Here is a 22,301-nt window from a genome sequence, read left to right as displayed (position 1 = left end):
CAGTGTTATTAATATGGTTAGAGAAGGAGAGGGACTGGTCAAAGATATTGATTCATTAGGTGAGGGATGAAGTAGCGCGTTAAATATGGAGAATAAGCGCCGCGGTTTTCATTTATTATTATTTATAAGTGTATAACTATATACATTACATCGTAATAACAGTGACTCCACCATAATCCAACATAGATTTTGCATTAAGTGGGTACATTGAGAATACACAATAACGTGGGGGATGAGAAAACCCTTTTTTCTGTTTTTCTGTCTGTGACATCATCCAGACCAGTAAAAGACTGCAGAGAAATCCATTTGGCTGGGAGCATTAGTTCCCTTCTGGGAAAAGAGGTGGGCCCAGGGAGTTCCTTGCTTTGAAGCCAAAACCAGGAGGTAGACCAGCAGAGGTTATAAAGGATTCCCTGCTGTAGCCATCAATGAGAGCCAAATCCAGAGAGCAGAAATAGAGACAGCAGGGAAAGTAAAGGTGCTGCCTTGTAGACTAATGTCTGTGAAATTGCTGTGTGTGCTCTGCTTGGCAGAAGTATTGAGCTCCAGTCATATGAAGAGAATTCTGCTTAGCTGCTGTTGGATGCCTTTACCACTGTGTGAATCCCCATTGAGTGATCCCCCATTGAGTGATCCATCTGAGGGAAGGTATTGGAAGGCTCCAGTGTGCGTCCCCTGTGTGAAGACAGGTGTTTCTCTTCTGTCTGCTACATAGGAGCAACTGCCTTATCCAAAGGGAGAGGTACTTTGGGGCAGGTAGTGCTACCAGGGGTGTTAAATAGCTCTGGGTATGGGACATTTTGCCAGGGACTGAACAAAATCTGCTTTGTCTATCTGGAGATGAAGTTATTGCTATATATATATATACAGTGGAGGAAATAATTATTTGACCCCTCACTTTTGTAAGTTTGTCCAATGACAAAGAAATGAAAAGTCTCAGAACAGTATCATTTCAATGGTAGGTTTATTTTAACAGTGGCAGATAGCACATCAAAAGGAAAATCGAAAAAATAACTTTAAATAAAAGATAGCAACTGATTTGCATTTCATTGAGTGAAATACGTTTTTGAACCCCTACCAACCATTAAGAGTTCTGGATCCCACAGAGTGGTTAGACACTTCTACTCAATTAGTCAACCTCATTAAGGACACCTGTCTTAACTAGTCACCTGTATAAAAGACACCTGTCCACAGAATCAATCAATCAAGCAGACTCCAAACTCTCCAACATGGGAAAGACCAAAGAGCTGTCCAAGGATGTCAGAGACAAAATTGTAGACCTGCACAAGGCTGGAATGGGCTACAAAACCATTAGCAAGAAGCTGGGAGAGAAGGTGACAACTGTTGGTGCGATTGTTCGAAAATGGAAGGAGCACAAAATGACCATCAATCGACCTCGCTCTGGGGCTCCACGCAAGATCTCACCTCGTGGGGTGTCAATGATTCTGAGAAAGGTGAAAAAGCATCCTAGAACTACACGGGAGGAGTTAGTTAATGACCTCAAATTAGCAGGGACCACAGTCACCAAGAAAACCATTGGAAACACATTACACCGCAATGGATTAAAATCCTGCAGGGCTCGCAAGGTCCCCCTGCTCAAGAAGGCACATGTGCAGGCCCGTCTGAAGTTTGCCAATGAACACCTGAATTATTCTGTGAGTGACTGGGAGAAGGTGCTGTGGTCTGATGAGACCAAAATAGAGCTCTTTGGCATTAACTCAACTCGCTGTGTTTGGAGGAAGAAAAATGCTGCCTATGAACCCCAAAACACCGTCCCCACCGTCAAGCATGGGGGTGGAAACATTTTGCTTTGGGGGTGTTTTTCTGCTAAGGGCACAGGACAACTTATTCGCATTAACGGGAAAATGGACGGAGCCATGTATCGTGAAATCCTGAACGACAACCTCCTTCCCTCTGCCAGGAAACTGAAAATGGGTCGTGGATGGGTGTTCCAGCACGACAATGACCCAAAACATACAGCAAAGGCAACAAAGGAGTGGCTCAAGAAGAAGCACATTAAGGTCATGGAGTGGCCTAGTCAGTCTCCGGACCTTAATCCAATAGAAAACCTATGGAGGGAGCTCAAGCTCAGAGTTGCACAGAGACAGCCTCGAAACCTTAGGGATTTAGAGATGATCTGCAAAGAGGAGTGGACCAACATTCCTCCTAAAATGTGCGCAAACTTGGTCATCAATTACAAGAAACGTTTGACCTCTGTGCTTGCAAACAAGGGTTTTTCCATTAAGTCTTTTTTTGTTAGAGGGTTCAAAAACTTATTTCACTCAATGAAATGCAAATCAGTTGCTATCTTTTATTTAAAGTTATTTTTTCGATTTTCCTTTTGATGTGCTATCTGCCACTGTTAAAATAAACCTAACATTGAAATGATACTGTTCTGAGACTTTTCATTTCTTTGTCATTGGACAAACTTACAAAATCAGTGAGGGGTCAAATAATTATTTCCTCCACTATATATATATATATATATATATATATATATATATATATAAACAATCCAACTTGCGGTGCACTCAGTCTCAGTACAAAAGTATGGGTGCGTGTTAAACTCCATTCACAGCGAGTCCATCTGTGTATATACAAATTTTCCAACCGAGTCGCACTCCAAATTCGTTAAAAAGAATCTTTTATTTGCAAATCTTTAAAAAGTTCCATATGATATCATCCAATACAGCAAATATGAATAGTAGTTAGACATACCACCTAAGCGCAACGTTTCGGGAAACTTTGTACCCCCTTTCTCAAGCGCAGCGGCGTGGCCATCTTACTTTTTCAAAACACGTCAATTTGTCATTCCATACTTAAAGAGAAGACGGAAGTGACGTAGCGAGTCACCATGGAGACCAAATACAACAAAGCATTCAGCCTACATGGAAGTCGATACACCCCTCCATCAAGACAGCTTATACATTAGCAAAACCAATACAAAGTATTCCATTAGTAACATATATATCATAAGGGAAAAAGCCCAGCAGTGTATATTCATATAACAACCTCCATATTAGGGATCGTTTAGAGAGTAGCAAGATATAGTGCATAATTAATTAGGCAGAAAATAAGTCAAAATCACAAAAACAAATGTAGATCAAAATCTCTATTTAACCCCTTAGGGGCAAGTGTATTCAATCGATGTATCCATTCAACCTCAGTTCTTTTTAAAATAGAAACACGATCACCACCTCGTTTAGGTGGAGGGATATATTGTATAACACGAAATCTTAAATCTTCTGATGTATGTCCCATCTCAAGACAATGTCGAGAGACGGGTAAAGTGGTGTTACCCGTATTAACAGTTGATCTATGTTGGGAAAACCTATCCCTAACCTTTTGGGTGGTTTCACCGACATAGATCAGATCACATGGACACACTAACATGTACACCACAAAGTTAGTGTCACAAGTATTGTGACTACGGATTTTGTAAACTTTCCCAGAAACAGGATTCATGAAATTGGCACCTACCAATACAAAACGACATTGGGCACAGCCTTTACATTTATACATGCCCTCTTTTGGCGGACCAAGAAAGGTAAATCTTTTTGGAACAGGGGGGACCTCGGCACGCACCAACTTGCTGCCTATAGTACCACCCCGTCGAAAGGACATCATAGGTGGTTGTTGAAATGTTGAAATAGAAGGGTATGACTCTCTCAAAAGATGCCAATGTCTATTCAAGACTGTTTGTATCTGATGGCTATATGTGTGATATTGTGAAACAAAGGTCACACGTTGTCCCATCCGATTCTTTTTCATTTTATTTGGACCACTATAGTTTGATATTTTAGACAAACCTTCTTGTAATACCTTTTTAGGGTAACCCCGATCCCCTAATTTCTTTTCCATTTTATTTAAGTCATCATTAACAGTATCCTCATCATTAGCTATTCTGCACACCCGAGTAAATTGGCTAATAGGGACAGATTTTTTAACTGATGAGGGATGAAAACTGTCATACCTGAGTAATTGATTCCGGTCAGTGGGTTTCGTATATATACGTGTGTGGAACCGGTCAATATTTTTAGTAATTTCAACATCCAAAAAGACAATTTTGTGAGTATCTGCTGTCATAGTGAATTTTATATCCTGATGGACCACGTTTATCTCATCACGGAAGACGGACAAGGACTCCAGGTCACCCCGCCACAATAGGAACACGTCATCGATGTACCTCCACCATGCACAACAGTGCCTGGTGAAGAGTACATTCGAATACACATGCTCCTCCTCAAACCAACTCATAAATGAGTTGGCATAGGCCGGGGCGACCTTGGAGCCCATGGCCGTCCCCCGTATCTGTAGATAAAACTTGTCCTGAAATTTAAAGAAATTTTTATGTAAAATGAAGCTCAAAATCTGCACAAAAAAGTTAACCTCCACACTACTATATTGACCGCACTCACACAAAAGTTTTTTTACTGCATTTATGCCTTCCACATGGGGTATTGACGTGTATAAGCTGGTAACATCAAAAGTCGCCAGCAAAAACTCATCAGAGAGCTGTCCTATTTCAGATAATTTCTGTAAGAAATCAGTAGTATCTCGAACATATGACCGGGTTTGTTGTACCAAAGGACTTATCACTTTATCCAAAACCTCTGCTGCTCTACTGGTGAGAGAACCCACACCAGCAACTATAGGTCTACCAGGGGGGTTAATGGGGTCCTTATGTATCTTAGGAAGTATATATATCAAAGGAACTAGAGGAAACTCTACCCATATATACTGAAAGGTGGAAAAGGTAATAATATTGGATTGAACTGCATCTTGTAACATAAGGTTAAGCTCCCGTTTAAATGATTCCGTGGGATCACCCCTTAACCTGATATATACACTTGGATCATTTAATTGGCGTTCTATTTCTGTAATGTATTTATCAGTGTCCAAAATCACTATCGCCCCTCCCTTGTCAGAGGGTTTAATAGTGATATTGGACATCGATTGAAGTTCTACCAAAGCAGCAGTTTCAATTTTAGACATGTTATATGCACCTTTAAAAATAAACTGTCCTTGTCCGTCTTCCGTGATGAGATAAACGTGGTCCATCAGGATATAAAATTCACTATGACAGCAGATACTCACAAAATTGTCTTTTTGGATGTTGAAATTACTAAAAATATTGACCGGTTCCACACACGTATATATACGAAACCCACTGACCGGAATCAATTACTCAGGTATGACAGTTTTCATCCCTCATCAGTTAAAAAATCTGTCCCTATTAGCCAATTTACTCGGGTGTGCAGAATAGCTAATGATGAGGATACTGTTAATGATGACTTAAATAAAATGGAAAAGAAATTAGGGGATCGGGGTTACCCTAAAAAGGTATTACAAGAAGGTTTGTCTAAAATATCAAACTATAGTGGTCCAAATAAAATGAAAAAGAATCGGATGGGACAACGTGTGACCTTTGTTTCACAATATCACACATATAGCCATCAGATACAAACAGTCTTGAATAGACATTGGCATCTTTTGAGAGGGTCATACCCTTCTATTTCAACATTTCAACAACCACCTATGATGTCCTTTCGACGGGGTGGTACTATAGGCAGCAAGTTGGTGCGTGCCGAGGTCCCCCCTGTTCCAAAAAGATTTACCTTTCTTGGTCCGCCAAAAGAGGGCATGTATAAATGTAAAGGCTGTGCCCAATGTCGTTTTGTATTGGTAGGTGCCAATTTCATGAATCCTGTTTCTGGGAAAGTTTACAAAATCCGTAGTCACAATACTTGTGACACTAACTTTGTGGTGTACATGTTAGTGTGTCCATGTGATCTGATCTATGTCGGTGAAACCACCCAAAAGGTTAGGGATAGGTTTTCCCAACATAGATCAACTGTTAATACGGGTAACACCACTTTACCCGTCTCTCGACATTGTCTTGAGATGGGACATACATCAGAAGATTTAAGATTTCGTGTTATACAATATATCCCTCCACCTAAACGAGGTGGTGATCGTGTTTCTATTTTAAAAAGAACTGAGGTTGAATGGATACATCGATTGAATACACTTGCCCCTAAGGGGTTAAATAGAGATTTTGATCTACATTTGTTTTTGTGATTTTGACTTATTTTCTGCCTAATTAATTATGCACTATATCTTGCTACTCTCTAAACGATCCCTAATATGGAGGTTGTTATATGAATATACACTGCTGGGCTTTTTCCCTTATGATATATATGTTACTAATGTAATACTTTGTATTGGTTTTGCTAATGTATAAGCTGTCTTGATGGAGGGGTGTATCGACTTCCATGTAGGCTGAATGCTTTGTTGTATTTGGTCTCCATGGTGACTCGCTACGTCACTTCCGTCTTCTCTTTAAGTATGGAATGACAAATTGACGTGTTTTGAAAAAGTAAGATGGCCACGCCGCTGCGCTTGAGAAAGGGGGTACAAAGTTTCCCGAAACGTTGCGCTTAGGTGGTATGTCTAACTACTATTCATATTTGCTGTATTGGATGATATCATATGGAACTTTTTAAAGATTTGCAAATAAAAGATTCTTTTTAACGAATTTGGAGTGCGACTCGGTTGGAAAATTTATATATATATATATATATATATATATATATAGAAAGACAGTGGGCCGCACACGCAGGGACTTTGTTGAAAAAATAACAAATGTATTTATTTTTTCAACAAAGTCCCTGCGTGTGCGGCCCACTGTCTTTCTATGTACAATTTTTTGCAAGTACCCTGGGCATTTGAATACTAACAGGGTGTATCTTACTTTATGTCTAAGCCTCTGCATTTGTAGCTGCGTTTGAAAAACTTTAAGCCTTTCAGCACATCAGGTCAATTAACTGCCAATTATTCATTTAAAGGTAGTGTGTGCGCCCTACTTAGTGCTTCACTCTATCTTTGGGTAGCTGTTCCACTGCAAAAGAGAGCACATAGCTTTCAAGATTTTTCAAGATGTTTGTGATTACATTGTAAGATGAAGTCTAAAAGAATCACAAACACCTGAAGCTCCTGTCTGGAAGGTCCTGCAGCACATAAATATCTGTTACTGTTTTTTTGTTTTTTTTTATAGACGTACCTGAAGCCAGTTGATAATGCTCCATCCAATCATCCACAATATTTCTAATCTTTCTTTGAAGCTTCCTAAGCTCTGTAACTGCATTAAAATCATTTAAAGGGCTGACATGTGCCTCAGGGATTTCAAGAGTCTTGGCCAGCTCTGCTAAAATTGACTTCTATTAATGAAAAAATGATTAAAATAAAATTGTATATTTTTTTATTCATAGCTATTGCTAAATATTACAATACTGAAGTGCTACAAGAATGAATTATTACAATGATACCCAGCAAACCTACACATTTGCCCCTGAAATGTTAGAAATACATGTTTGTTAATTGTGTTTTAATTCTATGAATACTGAACTTGGATCATCTCCTCTCTACTCCCACTTCCCACTGTGATTTAACCAGAGTTGCCTGAAAGTGTTCGCTCAAACTGGATCATTACTTTCTACCCAAAGACTGCATTGTCCGATTGCCCAGGCATTTAAAACACCCTAATCCACTGTCACCCGTTTCTAAAATCATGCAGGGGTGGTGTAAGTGCAGTTGATAAGCCTGCACCCATAATGCTAGCATTCTTATTGGCCCTTGATTTGAAGGCAGACTTGCATTCTTTTTGGCTATTTGACAATGTCACGTCAAATATATACCCAACACATATTACAACAGGACCTAATCACTCTGCTTTCTTCTTTAGTGGCAGGCATACAGAACATTTTATACAACTGGCTATTTACCTGAAATTATGCAAAGGCCTCAAAAGACAATGACTACTTTTGAGCACCTTCAGTTAGGCTTATGTAAAAAGGTGCAACATTTCCCAACCCACTATTAGGCACCTTTTTCCATTTGAAAGTGATGGATTCTGGGACTTGAAGCCCCTCAGCTTTCCAGAGAATCTGTGCACAGCACTCTATGGAAAGCAGTAAGACTTTAAGAAAAGAAGGGATGAGTTGCGACACTCTAAGGGGCTGATTTACTTACCCACGAACGGGTCGAATGGAGTCCGATTGCGTTTTTTTCGTAAGGATCGGTATTTTGCGATTTTTTCGTATGTTTTGCGATTTTTTCGGATTCTTTACGAATTTTTCGTTACCAATACGATTTTTGCGTAAAAACGCGAGTTTTCCTATCCATTCCGAAAGTTGCGTAAAAAGTTGCGCATTTTGCGTAGCGTTAACACTTACGCGAAAAGTTGCGCATTTTTCGCGTAAGTTTTAACGCTACGAAAAATGCGCAACTTTTTACGCAACTTTCGTAATGGATACGAAAAACTCGCGTTTTTACGCAAAAATCGTATTGGTAACGAAAAATTCGTAAAGAATCCGAAAAAATCGCAAAACATACGAAAAAGTCGCAAAATGTTCGTTTTCAAGTCGGAACTTTTCCAATTCGGGTCGGATTCGTGGGTTAGTAAATCAGCCCCTAAGTCTAAGGGGTTGGGATATGGCTTGAGCAAATATCATAGTTTCTTTTTAATCTGTAAGATCATGGATCTTCTTTCCTCTGCATGTGTACAAAACATAGGCAAAGCATATGATCTGTTCAGTGTGACCTATGTTATTTTTTTTTATCTCTCCTGACCTATAGAGATGTAAAGTAAACAGCATAAAGTTTTGGACATTTTAACAGCATCAGTGTTCTTGATGTGTCTTAACAGATGACATTGCCCTGTATCCTACCCTATAGTCATGAATTACTTGTTTTCTGGCACAAACACGTGTTTAACAGTATTATCCATCGAGTGTATAAGACTAATCCCATGTTAAAAGTAAAAGTTGTTGTTTATTTGAGTGGTTGCATACTGTATTGCTTTTCCAAGTATGAATTGTTTATGACGTGTGACATCAAACAATGGGCTGTTATAAATAATGTAAAACTTAGACTCCCTGCCTAGTATGACTCTAGTGGAACAAGATATATGCACCACAGTATAGTTTGCTGTGCTAGTAAGCAAGGAGAAATGTCTGAAAAGCCAGAATGATTTGCTTACCGCTTTATTTGGATGCTTCTTTGAATCTTTTTCTTTTGCCTTTTTTTTGTTGGCCTTACACATTTCCCTGGCTGTTCTGGAGGAAAAACTTTCATTTGTCACAGGTATCCCCTAAAATAGTCATAATTGAAATAAATAATTTACGTTTTTGTGTTATAGGAATATTTCTGAAAATTTTTTTTTTTTTAAGAATATAGTCAAATACATTTTCGTCGATCAGACCAGTCAAAATCTGTGATGCAAATGGAAGCATGAGGTTGTTCTGAGCATTAGTATTACTGTAGCAAGGCACGGGGGGGGGGGGGGGGTGTACACTCACAAGGTTAAGAAACAGTATAATATATTTTATTTAAAGAGATACTTGAAAATATTTGCCGATGCTTTTACACTACCTATCTGATCCCCCATGTTCCTCTATGAGGGGGATGTCATATTTGTGCAGCAGGAGTCCATTAGCTTTAGAAATTATAACGGACAGGTTGAGAAGGGACAGTTAGGTTGGCAAAACAGTCAGGTTTAGGAACTTCAAATAGCAATTACTTACAAAAGCAGCTCTACTAGTGAAAAACGGTCAACATGACCTAAAGGCAACTTTTAATGTACAATCATATTTTGAAGAGTAGTTTTTTAGTGTCAATTTCACTCTAAGCTCGTGTTAAACCCCTGCTCAACCCATAGGGGCTGATTTACTAATCCACGAATCCGAATCCCGAATGGGAAAAAATCGGATTGGAAAGAACATTTTGCGACTTTTTTGTATTTTTTGCGATTTTTTTCGTTGCCGTCGCGACTTTTTATTGAATTGTTGCGACTTTTTCGTAGCCGTTACGACTTGCGCGAATTGTTGCGACTTTTTCATAGCCGTTACGACTTGCGCCAATTGTCGCGACTTTTTCGTATTGAGCGCTGTAAACAGCGGGCAAACCTTTCCGACTTGATTTTTTTTCCGCATGATTTTGGAAGCCTCCCATAGGACTCAATGGCACTCTGCAGCTCCAACCTGGCCCAAGGAATGTCACGACACTGAAGCTTGAATGAATCCGAAACTTTCGTACTTGGCGCGACTGTACGATTTTTTTCGCGGCAGCGACGAAAAAATTGCAACAATTCGCGCAAGTCGTAACGGCTCCGAAAAAGTCGCGACAGTTTCCGAAAAAGTCGCGACGGCGACGAAAAAAATCGCAAAATACCAATCATTACGAAAAAAAACGCATTCGGACGCTTTCGATCCGTTCGTGGATTAGTAAATCGGCCCCATAGTTTCAACATCACTTGTATTAGCGTTATGTTCTATTTGTTCTGATCGCGTGTCCAGTACTGTTATACAACTCACCAGGTCTTCTAGCTGAGGCACTGATACATCCACAAGGGGTGAAAGAGACAAACGCACTGTCTCGTGTTGCCATTTGTAGACCAAATTCACAGCATATTGACCCAGAATCCTAACTGAGATGTATTCATTAACCTTTAAAGAAAGAATGGTCACTTTTACCTATCCTTTTAACAGCTATATTACCCTTCTTCCAGCTCTAGCACTAATAACATTATTATCAATATACAATGAACAATAAATATGATTAGCAAGATATATTAGTGCGTCATTAATTCAAGGGTCACATTTATTCTTGATAAATAGTATTCAGTAGACTTTAAAGGGAAATTGTGCCTTATTCAGAGGTAAGGTTTAAGTTAATGTTATTTTCCAGCAAATATTCATTAAAGCACACGGACACTGCTTAAACAATATCAAATAAGAAATGAGAAAACAAATTCTCAAACCAAACTAGTAAATTGATTGCTTAATAAGTAACAAGGTGGCACTTGAATATACAAAATTAGATACATAAGGTAACAGTACCTAAATAATTTGTTGGCCCGGGTGTACAAACCCAGGGCCCGCCACCAGTAAACACACAGTCAAGACGTAAAGTAAATGGTCAATTCTCACCAAAGTCGATGTGTGGTCCAGGTGCTTCAAGCCCCGAACCCGTAGCCTAGAGGAGCAATCCAATTCAAACGAAATACAGCTTTTAGTCAGCACGCCGGACAGCCATAATATCTAAAACTTCAGCCTTTATTTATTTCCTTAAAAACACCATGCCTGACGCGTTTCGTGCGCATGGGCACTTATGATTAAGTGCCCATGCGCACGAAACGTGTCAGGCATGGTGTTTTTAAGGAAATGAAGGCTGAAGTTTTAGATATTATGGTTGTCCGGCGTGCTGACTAAAAGCTGTATTTCATTTAAACTGCAAAGTCCCATAATTACATATATTGCATGTATATGGTCAGCAAACAATTCATTAGCCGATAATATGCTATAGTTTCTCTGTAATAATAAAACATACTTTGTACTTGATCCCAACTAAGATATAATTAATCCTTATTGAAGGGAAACAATTCTATTGGTTTTATTTAATGTTTAAATTATTTTTAGCAGAGTTTAAGTATGGTAATTCAAATTTCAGAAAGATCCATTATTTTGAAACCCCAGGTCCTGAGTCCATTCTGGCTAACAGGTCCTATACTGTACTTGTATATAGGCGTAACAATTCTCAGTTACAACAACCCTCCTTATATATGTTATATCCCTCTAATCTCCATTATACATTTATTTTTGAAGCAGAATGTTTTGACCGCAACCCCTTGTAATGACACTGCATGCCTGGATTTGCATGTGTGTATATTGGAACAAAGCTGGTTGTGAGGAGAAGGTGTTTCCCATGTACTAGCCCCCAGAAGAAAATGGAAATCAATAATATACTGAAAAATAGTTAGGACATAGTAACAGATCAAAGATTGAGATGTTAAGAGGCATAACTAAAATGTGAAACAAACCTGCACTGTGATTGGTTCACCTAATTTTCCATTCCAGGGCCAGTTCCATTCTTGTATTATATCTCCTTCCTTATTCGTTAGCACTCCACTTAATTTATTATATTGTAGAGCAAAAACATTACTGCAGAAATAGCAGGACAACAGATAATAGTTTTGTATATTAGGGAGGCCATTCAGTTCAGTACTCTTTCCATATACTATAATTATTTTATATAATAGGGTATCATGTGTAATGGCTGTAGCATAAAGGCCTTGCATGATCTGCCTTTGTGACTGATAATAAAAAATATGAAACTCTACATATCTGACATTAAACATTAAAATGGCCATTGCCATTGCATGTTCTATTAGATTTCAAATGTACTTTTGAGCATACATTGTTCAAGGAACTATGCTATTTTTATTATTCGTTATTTATATTGCACCAATACATACACAGTACTTTTCAGGGATTATACATCTTTATATTTCATATATAAGTCTCAGCCTCTGTCTCAGCGGTGCTTACAGTCTAAGGTCCTTTATGGTCAATTTTATCAGGAAATAATTAACCTACTTGTATGTTTTTGAAGCTTGCTGTACATATGGCTCTGATACCTACCTGTCAGGAAAGCAAATACTTCCATGTCCAAATGGAGTAAATGTGCCAAGAATGGTCTGATCTACAGAAAAGATATTGGTATAAAGCCCTCCACACTGCAGTCCTGAGTAGCTCTGACACACAGCTATTTGTCCAGATGGATAAATACATCATCTGTTAAGGAATAGTTTGGAAGTTTTTACAATGTAAGTGCCATTTGTATTTCAGCTATTCAAAACCCATATTTTTGATTAGGCAGTTTATAAATATAAGCCACCTGCAAATAAATAAATAAACACTACAAGTCAGATATATTTACATTACTCCTGTAAGTAAATGTTTGAAAACATTTTCCTCCCAAAGCAAATATGTGAAATATATAATATATATAAAAGTGTTATATTAATAACCAGTAACATAAGACAAGGCACCTCCCAATATTAGATCTGGGCTTATTGTAGTTTGCAACCTAATTTACTACAGCATACTTTGGTCTGGCATTAGTTCAGTACCTCAGAGGTCTGTATTAACTAAAACAGACATATAATATATTTTCAGATACATTAATGATGTAATTTTTTTAAGTCTATAAAAAATATCTGAAAAAGAAATAGACATTTTTCTAATTGAATTTAATCTGGTCCATTGTGTCCACCTACATCTCCTCTATTATCTGATTATGAATCACTGAAAATGAATATTGTACTCCCTGTTGTAAAATATAAGATAATTAGAAGTAACCTTGGAGTTCCATGGCCTGTATAAAATAATTAAGCTTTTGGCCTCATGCCTTTATATGGTCACGGAACTTATAATATCTTCACACTATACAACAGGGGGTTCATAATTTACTATATATTTAAAATAGTTACACAAGAATTACTTGTTCATATTTAAAGGATACTAAACCAGTGAAGAACCATCAATCAGGGCATAATGGAGTTTCTGTAGTGACGCATTTTCCCGCTTTATCTCTGGTATTTGTGGTTTGCCATTTACCAGAGCGAATGAGGAAGGTTTACCGATCTTCCTTTGTTTTATTAAATGCTGTTTTTTGGTGCTGTCATAATGTCGAAGAATCACTGGCTTGCAGAATCCCTTTTCCTTCAATGATGTTGCCTGCTTGTTACTATTAAATTGTATGAAACATAGACATCAAGCTGAATAGAATACTGCAAGTACTTGTCTGTGCATACAATGTACAGTCAGAGCTGCTACCAAAAATGCCCCATCCAAATAAATACACCCCCCCAAGATCAACTAGGGCAAAAATATTGCCACAGAGAATTACATGTTACTTTCCTGGCCCCCATGCCTAAAAAACCTTGCAGAAGTGCAGCTGTCACTCCTAATGGCAGCCCTGTGAACAGTACTCTTAAAGGAGAAGGAAAGGCTACCTTCAGTATGAAAAAGTCACGCAAGTGCGAAAAAAAACGGCGAAAATACGCTCGGAGCGTTCGTGTCTTAATAAATCTCCCTCTATGAGTCAGCTTCCTGCTGATTGGCTCAGATTCACATTCCTAAGGGGGGGGGGGGGTGAGTTCTTAACATTCTTAAGGGAGGGGGGAGCAGGAGAGGGGAGAGAGCAAAGAGCTGCGTGTCTCTGGCAGAGGAAAACAGACACCACAAATCTTTTGACAGGGAACTTTCTGTGAGTGCTTATGGCTGTATTTACATAGACCTTTCTGATAAAGCTTACTTAGTTTTTACCTTTCTTTCTCCTTTAATATGTACTTGATTATTACCCTGGTATTCTTAGGTGCTTGTGTATACAATGTCTTTTGTCATACATGTAACTACATGTAACATCTCTCCTTCACCTTGTGACCAGCTGGAGCACAGACATTGTTGAAGAGAAACAAGTATTGCTCTCCTGGCACTATATGCCTTAACATTCCCTACAACAGTCCTGGTTGTCCCCCTGATGACAGTGCTGTGTACAGTAATCTTTATACCTCCCTAAATATCAAAGCGAATATTGGCGAGTGCTTCATAACAATAACATTTGCACAGGGCGAACTTCTATATGCATTTGCAGAATAGAGTACTCCCTGGTTTAGTTAGTTACAGAATTCTTCTCACTTCTGCTACAAGAGGTAACTTTAAATGCTCTTTTTTTTCTTTTTTTTAAAAAAACATCAGACAGTTTGAGTCCTAATTGTTGGGCTGTGAGTTGAAGTAATAATATCCACAAAGACCAAGGGGAGGTGAATGTTATTATACACAGTTTTAAAGTACCTATAATAAAATATATTTAGTGGCAGGTTATCTTATTATAAAGTATGTATACCTATTCTGACAGTTAGATTTAACATGCTTTCAACTAAAATGGAAAATACAGTTAGTTTTAAGTTGATACGATACAAACAATTTATACATATTTGGTAAGCCATTTTGCTTAATAAAGCAGGAATTTACTAGACACGAGGCATTGCATCCTCTCTGGTTAATGAGAAGCCCTTATGCAGCTGGGAACCCTAAATACACTTTGGCTCTACATTTGTTCACAATTTAGAAAAACTGCATGAATTCTGAAACCTGTTGAATTCTTTCCTAACTTTGTTTTAAAGTGAAAATAAAGCTTCAACAGGTATCCATCTGCTTGGATAACATTCTATAACAGACAGTCTCCATATTTATAGTAGTGGTATAATGAAGGACAATAACAGTACATTTGTATCTGTGCCAGCTGCAGTCTTTCCAGTGCCCAGGAACACAAGCTTTTCCATTCCATATCTTCAGATTTTGAGTCTTGTTTTGAAAAAATCCATCCTAAATCAAAGACAAACCGAGAACCAATTTACTTGCAATTACAAAGAACCCATGTTTAAAAAAAAAAAAAATGTGGACTAGATGAATAAACTGAATCTGTATGTGGCTTAGCTTAGGGCCACCAAAAAGAAATTGCATTCATGGCTCTTTCTCACTTCAGTTTAGATTCACTCGTTTGGGTCATAGGTCTGACGAATAGATTGACGAGATTTGACCATGCATGTGGACAATCACTTCTGTCTACATTTCACGTGATTCTAATTTTGGCCCTTGTGCAATGGCCTTAACAGTGGTTACTGCCTAAAATTCCAATCAACATTTTAAAAGCCAGTGACTACTGCAGATTAGAAATCCCTGATTTAGTGCAATATTTCTGTTTTTAATGAGTGCATTCTATTTAATAATAAAGGGTGTATGTAGAGACTTAAGATAGTGAGTGGGGAAAACAATGCCTATTTTTAAAAGGCCAAATTCAATTAAATGTCAAGACGGTTTGTATTTTAAACAAACAACTACATAATTTGACATAGAATATGATATAAAAAAGGACCTTACCTACAAACCTTTGTAGGTTATTTCATGAAGTGGCCAATGACATTATTTCTAATGCAAACAATACAAAGCCACTACATATATATTTTTGGAGCAAGCAATCACTATTAGAATATGTGCACATCTACATCTGGAATGTTTGAGAGACAAGCTTCTTACCTTTGTTCTCACATGCTCTGGATGACATTGAGAAGCTGATAGTGACTGGTGAATAGGAGGCAAGGGACTGGGGTGCTACACAGAGGAAAAAAAACAATTTTTAACATGTCCAAAGGGTTTTATTTAATAGAAAAGACTTCTTGTCCAACTAATGTGTAAAAAATAATGCAGCAATTACATCTCAAAAGGACCAACATTTGCATTTCATCTATTATAATTAACAAATAGATTGTTTTAAAATATAAGCACACGCAGAAAAGAAATTCAGTTTTACTCAAATTCACTCGCACAAGACATTTTACTGCACTCAAGCATATAAACACACACAGAGGAAAGGGAATCACTAATATATTGGTACACAAAAGTATTTAATTGCTCTGATATACATGCACACACAATGGAAAAATTAACTTCCCATGCAACTGATCTGTTTATCATGAAATAAAGAATTTTCCAGCAACGCATGTGTTACAGTGGTTTTAACATTCTAAATCTTCTAACCATGATAACACTGTACATTCTTTTAAGTAAATAAATGTTATACATGTCTTTATAAATATGGTGTGATAGCTATTCAATTCATCTCACTTATTTGGAGAGTTGGTATATTTAGGTTAATCTTTTTTAGTATTCTCAAGTATTATTGCTCCTAAACAATCTTGGTTACTACTGCTTATCAGCATTATAAATTGTACTTAAAAGATATTTAAGTATACTTAAGTTCTTCACCAGCACCAATATTTACTTAATACTTGAGTCCTATCTCTTCCAAATATCCAGTCACCTAATCCAAAATATTCCATAACTTGTGCACCCTATCTGCAGTGCTTTTTGGTACTGACATCACACAGCTTTCTATATAATGTGACAAATTCTTTAATAAGCCGTCATCACAGAGCTGAAAAGGCAAATTATGACATTACACAATCAAGTTAGAATTGAATTTCATACTCACATTTGTTTCCAGTTGTCCTATTTTGGACATTCTCTTCATTTCCCTTAACATTTTCTGCCAGAGCAGTATTGGTCTTATTTTTGTTATTCTTAGTACTTTCTGCATTCTCAGGAAGACCATCACCTGCCCCTGCCACTTTGCTTTCATTATCTACAGGTGTTACACCTGCTGTGTCTGTGGCAGCTTTTTTGCCAGCAAAAGATTGGCAGGGTCTCTTGTAAACTGCCCCTTTAATGAGCTCTTCCCAGCTGTAATTCAGTACATTCACCACTCCCTGAGGGAAGATGATATCAAACTGCGAAAAAAATAGCAACAACTTCCCAAGTTCATACAGCAATGTAGGGGCAACATATTTATATTCATCAAAAGGGTTCATGAATTGTTCTTCATCACAGAGGATGTGGCTGGATCTCAGGTTTGGATTGTCTGCACCATTCTTTAAATTATCAGAGCCACTGATTTCAGGTAGAATGGGATATTTCTCTTTCCTTGCCTTGTCCTCTTTTGGTAATGTAGCAGGTTTCTTGTCAGAGTGAGCTTGTGCTCCTTTTCGGTTTTTGTTAAGACTGAGTAAAAAACAAGAAAATGTAAACAACAGTACTTAAATTTCAACATTTTTGAAGATATAGTCAATGCCTTACTGTTCTGCCATCCAAAATCCAAACCCTTATTATTACGTATCTTTAAAGTGCTGGATTAACTGAAGGCGTTGGTTTTGTTCAGAGACTTGTTGTCACATTTTTTCACATTGTACTAAGCAAGTTAGGATTGGGATTTTGTTCAGAATTAGTTAAAATGTCTTGTGGAGGATTCCAATGCAGAAATTCTGGATTTTGTGCATATATACAAACGGAGGTACGGTATATGGCAGTTATAAAATCTTGCATGTTAATAACAAATTCTTATATTGTGACCATACCATTAAAGTACTGTACTTTATCTGTAAAGTACAGTACTTTAATGGTATGGTCACAATATAAGAATTTGTTATTAACATGCAAGATTTTATAACTGCCATATACCGTACCTCCGTTTGTCATTCAACAACAAACCCCCCCACTGTTCCATGTCTGAAATGGTGTGCATTGCAGTTCAAGAGATAAAATATTGCCTTGATCTGTAGTTACATGCAATAAAGATTGCATTATTATGTATTATGTCAAATTTTCTTTCAAGTGTCCTTTAAAAATCGTCTGCAGTTTTTTTACAGCATGTCACAGTGAGGCACGCTAGACATCAGTTCCTGAAGAAATTGCTTTAGAGGAGATGCTAAGGATGCTGCAGTAACCATTTGAGTCCCTGTACCCCAGAATTCCTTTCAGCCTTGTGCCTAAATCTTATTATAGATTTGAAGCTAACCCTTGAATGCTTTTGACTGCCCTGTACCATACCTGCTTTGTGTTAATCCTGTTGCTAAGATTTGCCCTTGGCTGTTTTATTCCAGGCTTGTTCACTAGTTTAAGCATCCTAATTCCAGCAATGTTCCTGAGCGGAGGTGCTTTTTGTTTTTTTACAAAAACATTTTCGTTTTTAATTCAAATAGCAATTTCTTTGTTACCTGTGGCTTTCTTGCTGTATATAGCTCCAGCCCTCATGTTATCTAACCTGTGACCAGTAAAAGTCAGGAAATCTCTTGACTAGTTCTGTTCTCCCTTGGTTTTTACCAATGCCACATATTTGGTCAAGAAAATCCATAAAGAAATAGTATTCCCTTCAGACATCCAGTTATCTTGTCTCCCTTACAATGCGTGTAACTTTGTGACCAGTATTTGTTCTTTGTGTAGTGTTCGTAAATAATATTCCAATCTCGTACCTGTTAATGAAACTTGCGAGGCGTGGGTTAATGTTCATGTATTTCATGTCAGAGGGTAATTCTTCAGGCATTTTCTTTGTCCTTTTAATTGGTTTCATTTTTGGCTGTTCAAAAGATAACATTAATTAAAATTAGGGATGCACTGAATCCACTATTTTTGGATTCGGCCACACCCTGAATCCTTCATAAAAGATTTGGCTAAATACCTAACGGTATGAGAGAAAAATGTGACAAAAAATCACGTGATTTTAAGGATTCGCATTTGGTTCACCTAGGAGGGTGCATTCGGCCAAATCCTGCTGGAAAAGGCCAAATATTGGCAGAATCCCGAACCGAATCCGGGATTTGGTGCATCCCTAATTAAAATGCTGTAAACTTGACTATTGGTTATGAATCATTAGAAAAACATGGACAGACATACCTGATCATAAAAGTACAGGGATCCTGAGCTCAGCATCATGGCAAGCATTTACTATTCCAGGCAAAATGACAGATTTCTAAAAATGTAAATATACATTTATAAAGACAACTTCTTATGAATATTATTACAGTCTGTAATACAACACAGAATAATTGGATTCTGCCACGTTGCACAAAAAGCCATGTAATCCATTCATACAACAGACCCATCCCATCAGAATAGACCTGCGTGTGACAGATTTTCATGACAGGCTAACATTCACCTCCTAGCAGTGGTATGGAGTGGACAGGAGGGCCAGGACTGCGGGATCTGCTTTCTCTATGGTTAAAAAGTTGGGGAGCTGAGGACACGGGCTGAGAATGGAAGGCACTGACAGGTGGGGCACCAATTAAGAGTGGTTGTGTGCCAGGCCCCTCCGAAGATTTTTTTGAGGGGGTCTAATGTGGTGCCTTTGTAAACATATTAGCAAACTCAAGATAAAGTTTCCTCTCAGAGATTTATTATAATATCATTTACTACAGTAAAGGCATACAAAAAATCTGCACAATTTGCCAGGTATTTTTATTCACAATGCAACATTATTCCCATAAGGTTAACATAACTGTGTCACAATCAGGAGAAAAAATATGCATCACATACTAGGTATGCAATCATTTGCGTTTGTGCCTGAAAGGGAACAGGTGGCACGCAGGTGGGTCATGGTTGGACATTTACAAAGCTTTTAATACTGTGTAATTTAAATGGTGCATTGGACATCTATATGCACACGATGTAAAGGAGCACTGCACTTATCACCTGGTGCTGGGTACTAAGCTCTCTTGTGCCCGAGTGTGTTGTACCTTGCATCTCGACCATTGTGCACCAGTATGGTATAACTGGCACATTGGCAGACGCTGCTAGTAGATCATCATATAGACAATCTTGCACAAGTGTGTACACCATAAGCATTTTGTATGGCTTTTTAATAGGTGCAATTCTGTGCCCTAGTGATGGTAAATGAGCCCTTGCACTTCTCTCTTGTGCAATCATCAAATGTTTGCAGTATGCAGTGGTACACGCAACATGTAAACAATCCCCTCCATATTTTTTATATTCTCAATTTGTAAAAGAGTTCCAAAATCTATAGAAAGGTGCTACACTTGGAATGGTATGTGAACATTAAAAATAAAAAGTGAACCACATGATAAACAGCAAAACATTTCAAACAGGGATACCTCCATCAGAAGCACAGTAGTCTCAGAAATAGGGCAATGAGATAGAATCCAGCTGACTACATGTGTTCTGATAATGTAATATACTGGAAAGTGACTTACTTTGAGCAGATCCAATAGAATTAGCTAGGAATGACAGTCTCTGTGAATGGATTAGAAAGCAGAGTCTGTCTCGCCTCACTGAGTGCGTCTCCAGGCAGAGTTTGAGAGCCGGTTGCCTGGTTACTCTATGTTTTCAAGTCTGCCTCCATGCCACTCTGAACACTCAAGTAATGCTGAGGTATAATGCTGTCATATAATTTCAAGACAAACCAGTTATTCTGGTTTTCTAGTTCAGTTTCCATCTTTTAAACCATTAAGCCCACCCATTTTAGTGGATGATTAATAAATGTGTTTCACAAATAAAGCCTTAAAGAAGCTATGATATAAATATTGATAAATATTGGCCATGGTTTTTACTCACACAAGGATTTTTTCAGCATACCCCTGTAATATCAGGCTTACCACAACCTGCATGCAATTTACCAATGCAGGTGCTAATTAGCATCCACTTTGGTAAACTGTGTGCACGCAGCACCATCAATGGCATATTAGTGCGTGAATCACTAGGACTCATTTATGACATGGACAGCAGTGAACAAAGTTCACTGGTGACATCAATGATTTTTTGCACTTTGCACTCTGCCTTCCAGCATAAATGAACTGCCACAGGTCAGACATGCAGAGGTGCGGATGCAGCCTGCAAAGGGGCTCTGTGCTTACTGCCTGCCCTATGGCAGCTGATGAGGACAGGGCATACCTGTGTCCGTTGGCACTTTGCTGAGCACCTTGCACTCCAGCACAGCCAGACATCAAGCAGAAGTGCTCTTCATATGAACACTAGGGGGTGATTTATCAACGGTCAAGCTTAATTTTTTTTCTTTATTTGAGGTTTTTGCACTTAAAAAACTTGATTTCGAGTTATGGTTGAAAACTCGAATGTCTGGTATTTATTAAGTGCAAAAAACCTGAAAACTCGAAAGTAAAAATTTGCAATCTAAAAGCTTGCAAATTTCTATAGAATTCAAGACCTCGTAAACGCTAATAAATTCAAGATATTCAAGTTTTTTATCCGAATGAGGTTTCTATTTACAAAAGCAAAGTCGAATTCACAAACTCGAAAATTGATAAATAAGCCCATTAGTACTCATGTATTTTTTCCCAAGGTCCAACTACTGTGCAAGTTACATTAAAATAGGTTAAACCAGCAGATTGACAATGGGTGTAAAGCTGGCCATACACGTACCAATAAAATCGTACAAAAGATTTTCAGACCGTGTGTGGGCTCTGATAAGTTTCATACCATAGCAATCAGTTATTTAGTCGATTGGCCAGGTTACAAAATGTTGATCGGCTAACGATAAAATCTGTATGTATTGTGTATCGAATGATATCCTTGAGGGGGCTACAACGGAAGTCACTTTCGTATGATTAGTGTCTGCCTACTATTTCAAAATATCCTCTGATTTGTATTTTAAGGTTAATGCCACACGGAGTGTAAACACTTGGCAAGAATACACTACATACGCTTAAAAATCCTCCTACCTGTGCCTGCACCTGATAGCACTGAATACACTCTGGTGTAGGCACATGTGCCGATATCCACCAAAAATGCAAAGTCTCGCATTTTTTGTCGGATATCTGCTACACCCGAGTGTATTTCATGCTTTTAGGTGCAGGCACAAGGTGGATTTTACAGTTACGGGGCATATTCTCGGCAAGTGTTTTTCAGCTTGCTGAGAATAGGCAAGGGTGGCAATGTGGTTATCTGGAACAATTATTTGCATCTAAAGAAGCTGAACATTATTGTCAGACAGTTACAAGACATTATACTTAGACCCAACACAATCCTTTTGAATTAGATATACAAAAATCCTACAAGTAGTATGCATAAATCATGTTATTACTAAAAAGGTGCTTG

General features: G+C 38.0%; 2 protein-coding genes across 2 annotated transcripts in view; both read right to left on the bottom strand.

Annotated features, from left to right (window-relative positions):
* LOC100491385 (uncharacterized protein C3orf20) overlaps nucleotides 1-12,628 on the bottom strand; it is a 32,454-nt gene extending 19,826 nt beyond the window's left edge. The window contains exons 1-5 of the mRNA XM_018092244.2: nucleotides 12,480-12,628; nucleotides 11,879-11,999; nucleotides 10,374-10,505; nucleotides 9,041-9,151; nucleotides 7,064-7,220 (exon numbers count right to left, since the gene is read on the bottom strand). Coding sequence (XP_017947733.1) covers nucleotides 7,064-7,220; nucleotides 9,041-9,103 — 220 coding nt within the window. The 5' untranslated portion in view covers nucleotides 9,104-9,151; nucleotides 10,374-10,505; nucleotides 11,879-11,999; nucleotides 12,480-12,628. The remainder of the gene's footprint in view (nucleotides 1-7,063; nucleotides 7,221-9,040; nucleotides 9,152-10,373; nucleotides 10,506-11,878; nucleotides 12,000-12,479) is intronic.
* Nucleotides 12,629-13,078: 450 nt separating this feature from the next.
* Nucleotides 13,079-20,552, bottom strand: LOC108646160. Its single transcript, XM_018092241.2, has 7 exons — nucleotides 20,444-20,552; nucleotides 19,131-19,206; nucleotides 18,710-18,813; nucleotides 16,897-17,462; nucleotides 15,942-16,016; nucleotides 15,131-15,230; nucleotides 13,079-13,587 (listed from the first exon to the last, which is right to left on the bottom strand). The coding sequence occupies exons 2-7, from the start codon at nucleotides 19,176-19,178 to the stop codon at nucleotides 13,362-13,364; spliced, it is 1,119 nt and encodes a 372-aa protein (XP_017947730.1). The 5' UTR covers nucleotides 19,179-19,206; nucleotides 20,444-20,552; the 3' UTR covers nucleotides 13,079-13,361.
* Between the last annotated feature and the right edge of the window lie 1,749 nt (nucleotides 20,553-22,301).

This window comes from Xenopus tropicalis, chromosome 3, assembly GCF_000004195.4.
Source record: "Xenopus tropicalis strain Nigerian chromosome 3, UCB_Xtro_10.0, whole genome shotgun sequence".
In the NCBI taxonomy this organism is placed as follows: Eukaryota; Metazoa; Chordata; class Amphibia; order Anura; family Pipidae; genus Xenopus; species Xenopus tropicalis.
The sequence above is the reverse complement of the archived record's forward strand: the minus strand, read 5'-3'. Positions and strand labels throughout refer to the sequence as shown.

Excerpts from the sequence above, each read along its gene's own strand:
- LOC108646160 (XM_018092241.2), bottom strand. The coding sequence starts at position 19,178 with ATGCTTGCCATGATGCTGAGCTCAGGATCCCTGTACTTTTATGATCAG. Across the intron at positions 18,814-19,130 it reads CCCTGTACTTTTATGATCAG|CCAAAAATGAAACCAATTAA; the intron begins GTATGTCTGTCC and ends TCTTTTGAACAG. Across the intron at positions 13,588-15,130 it reads CAGCTGGCACAGATACAAAT|TAACAAGCAGGCAACATCAT; the intron begins GTACTGTTATTG and ends ACAATTTAATAG.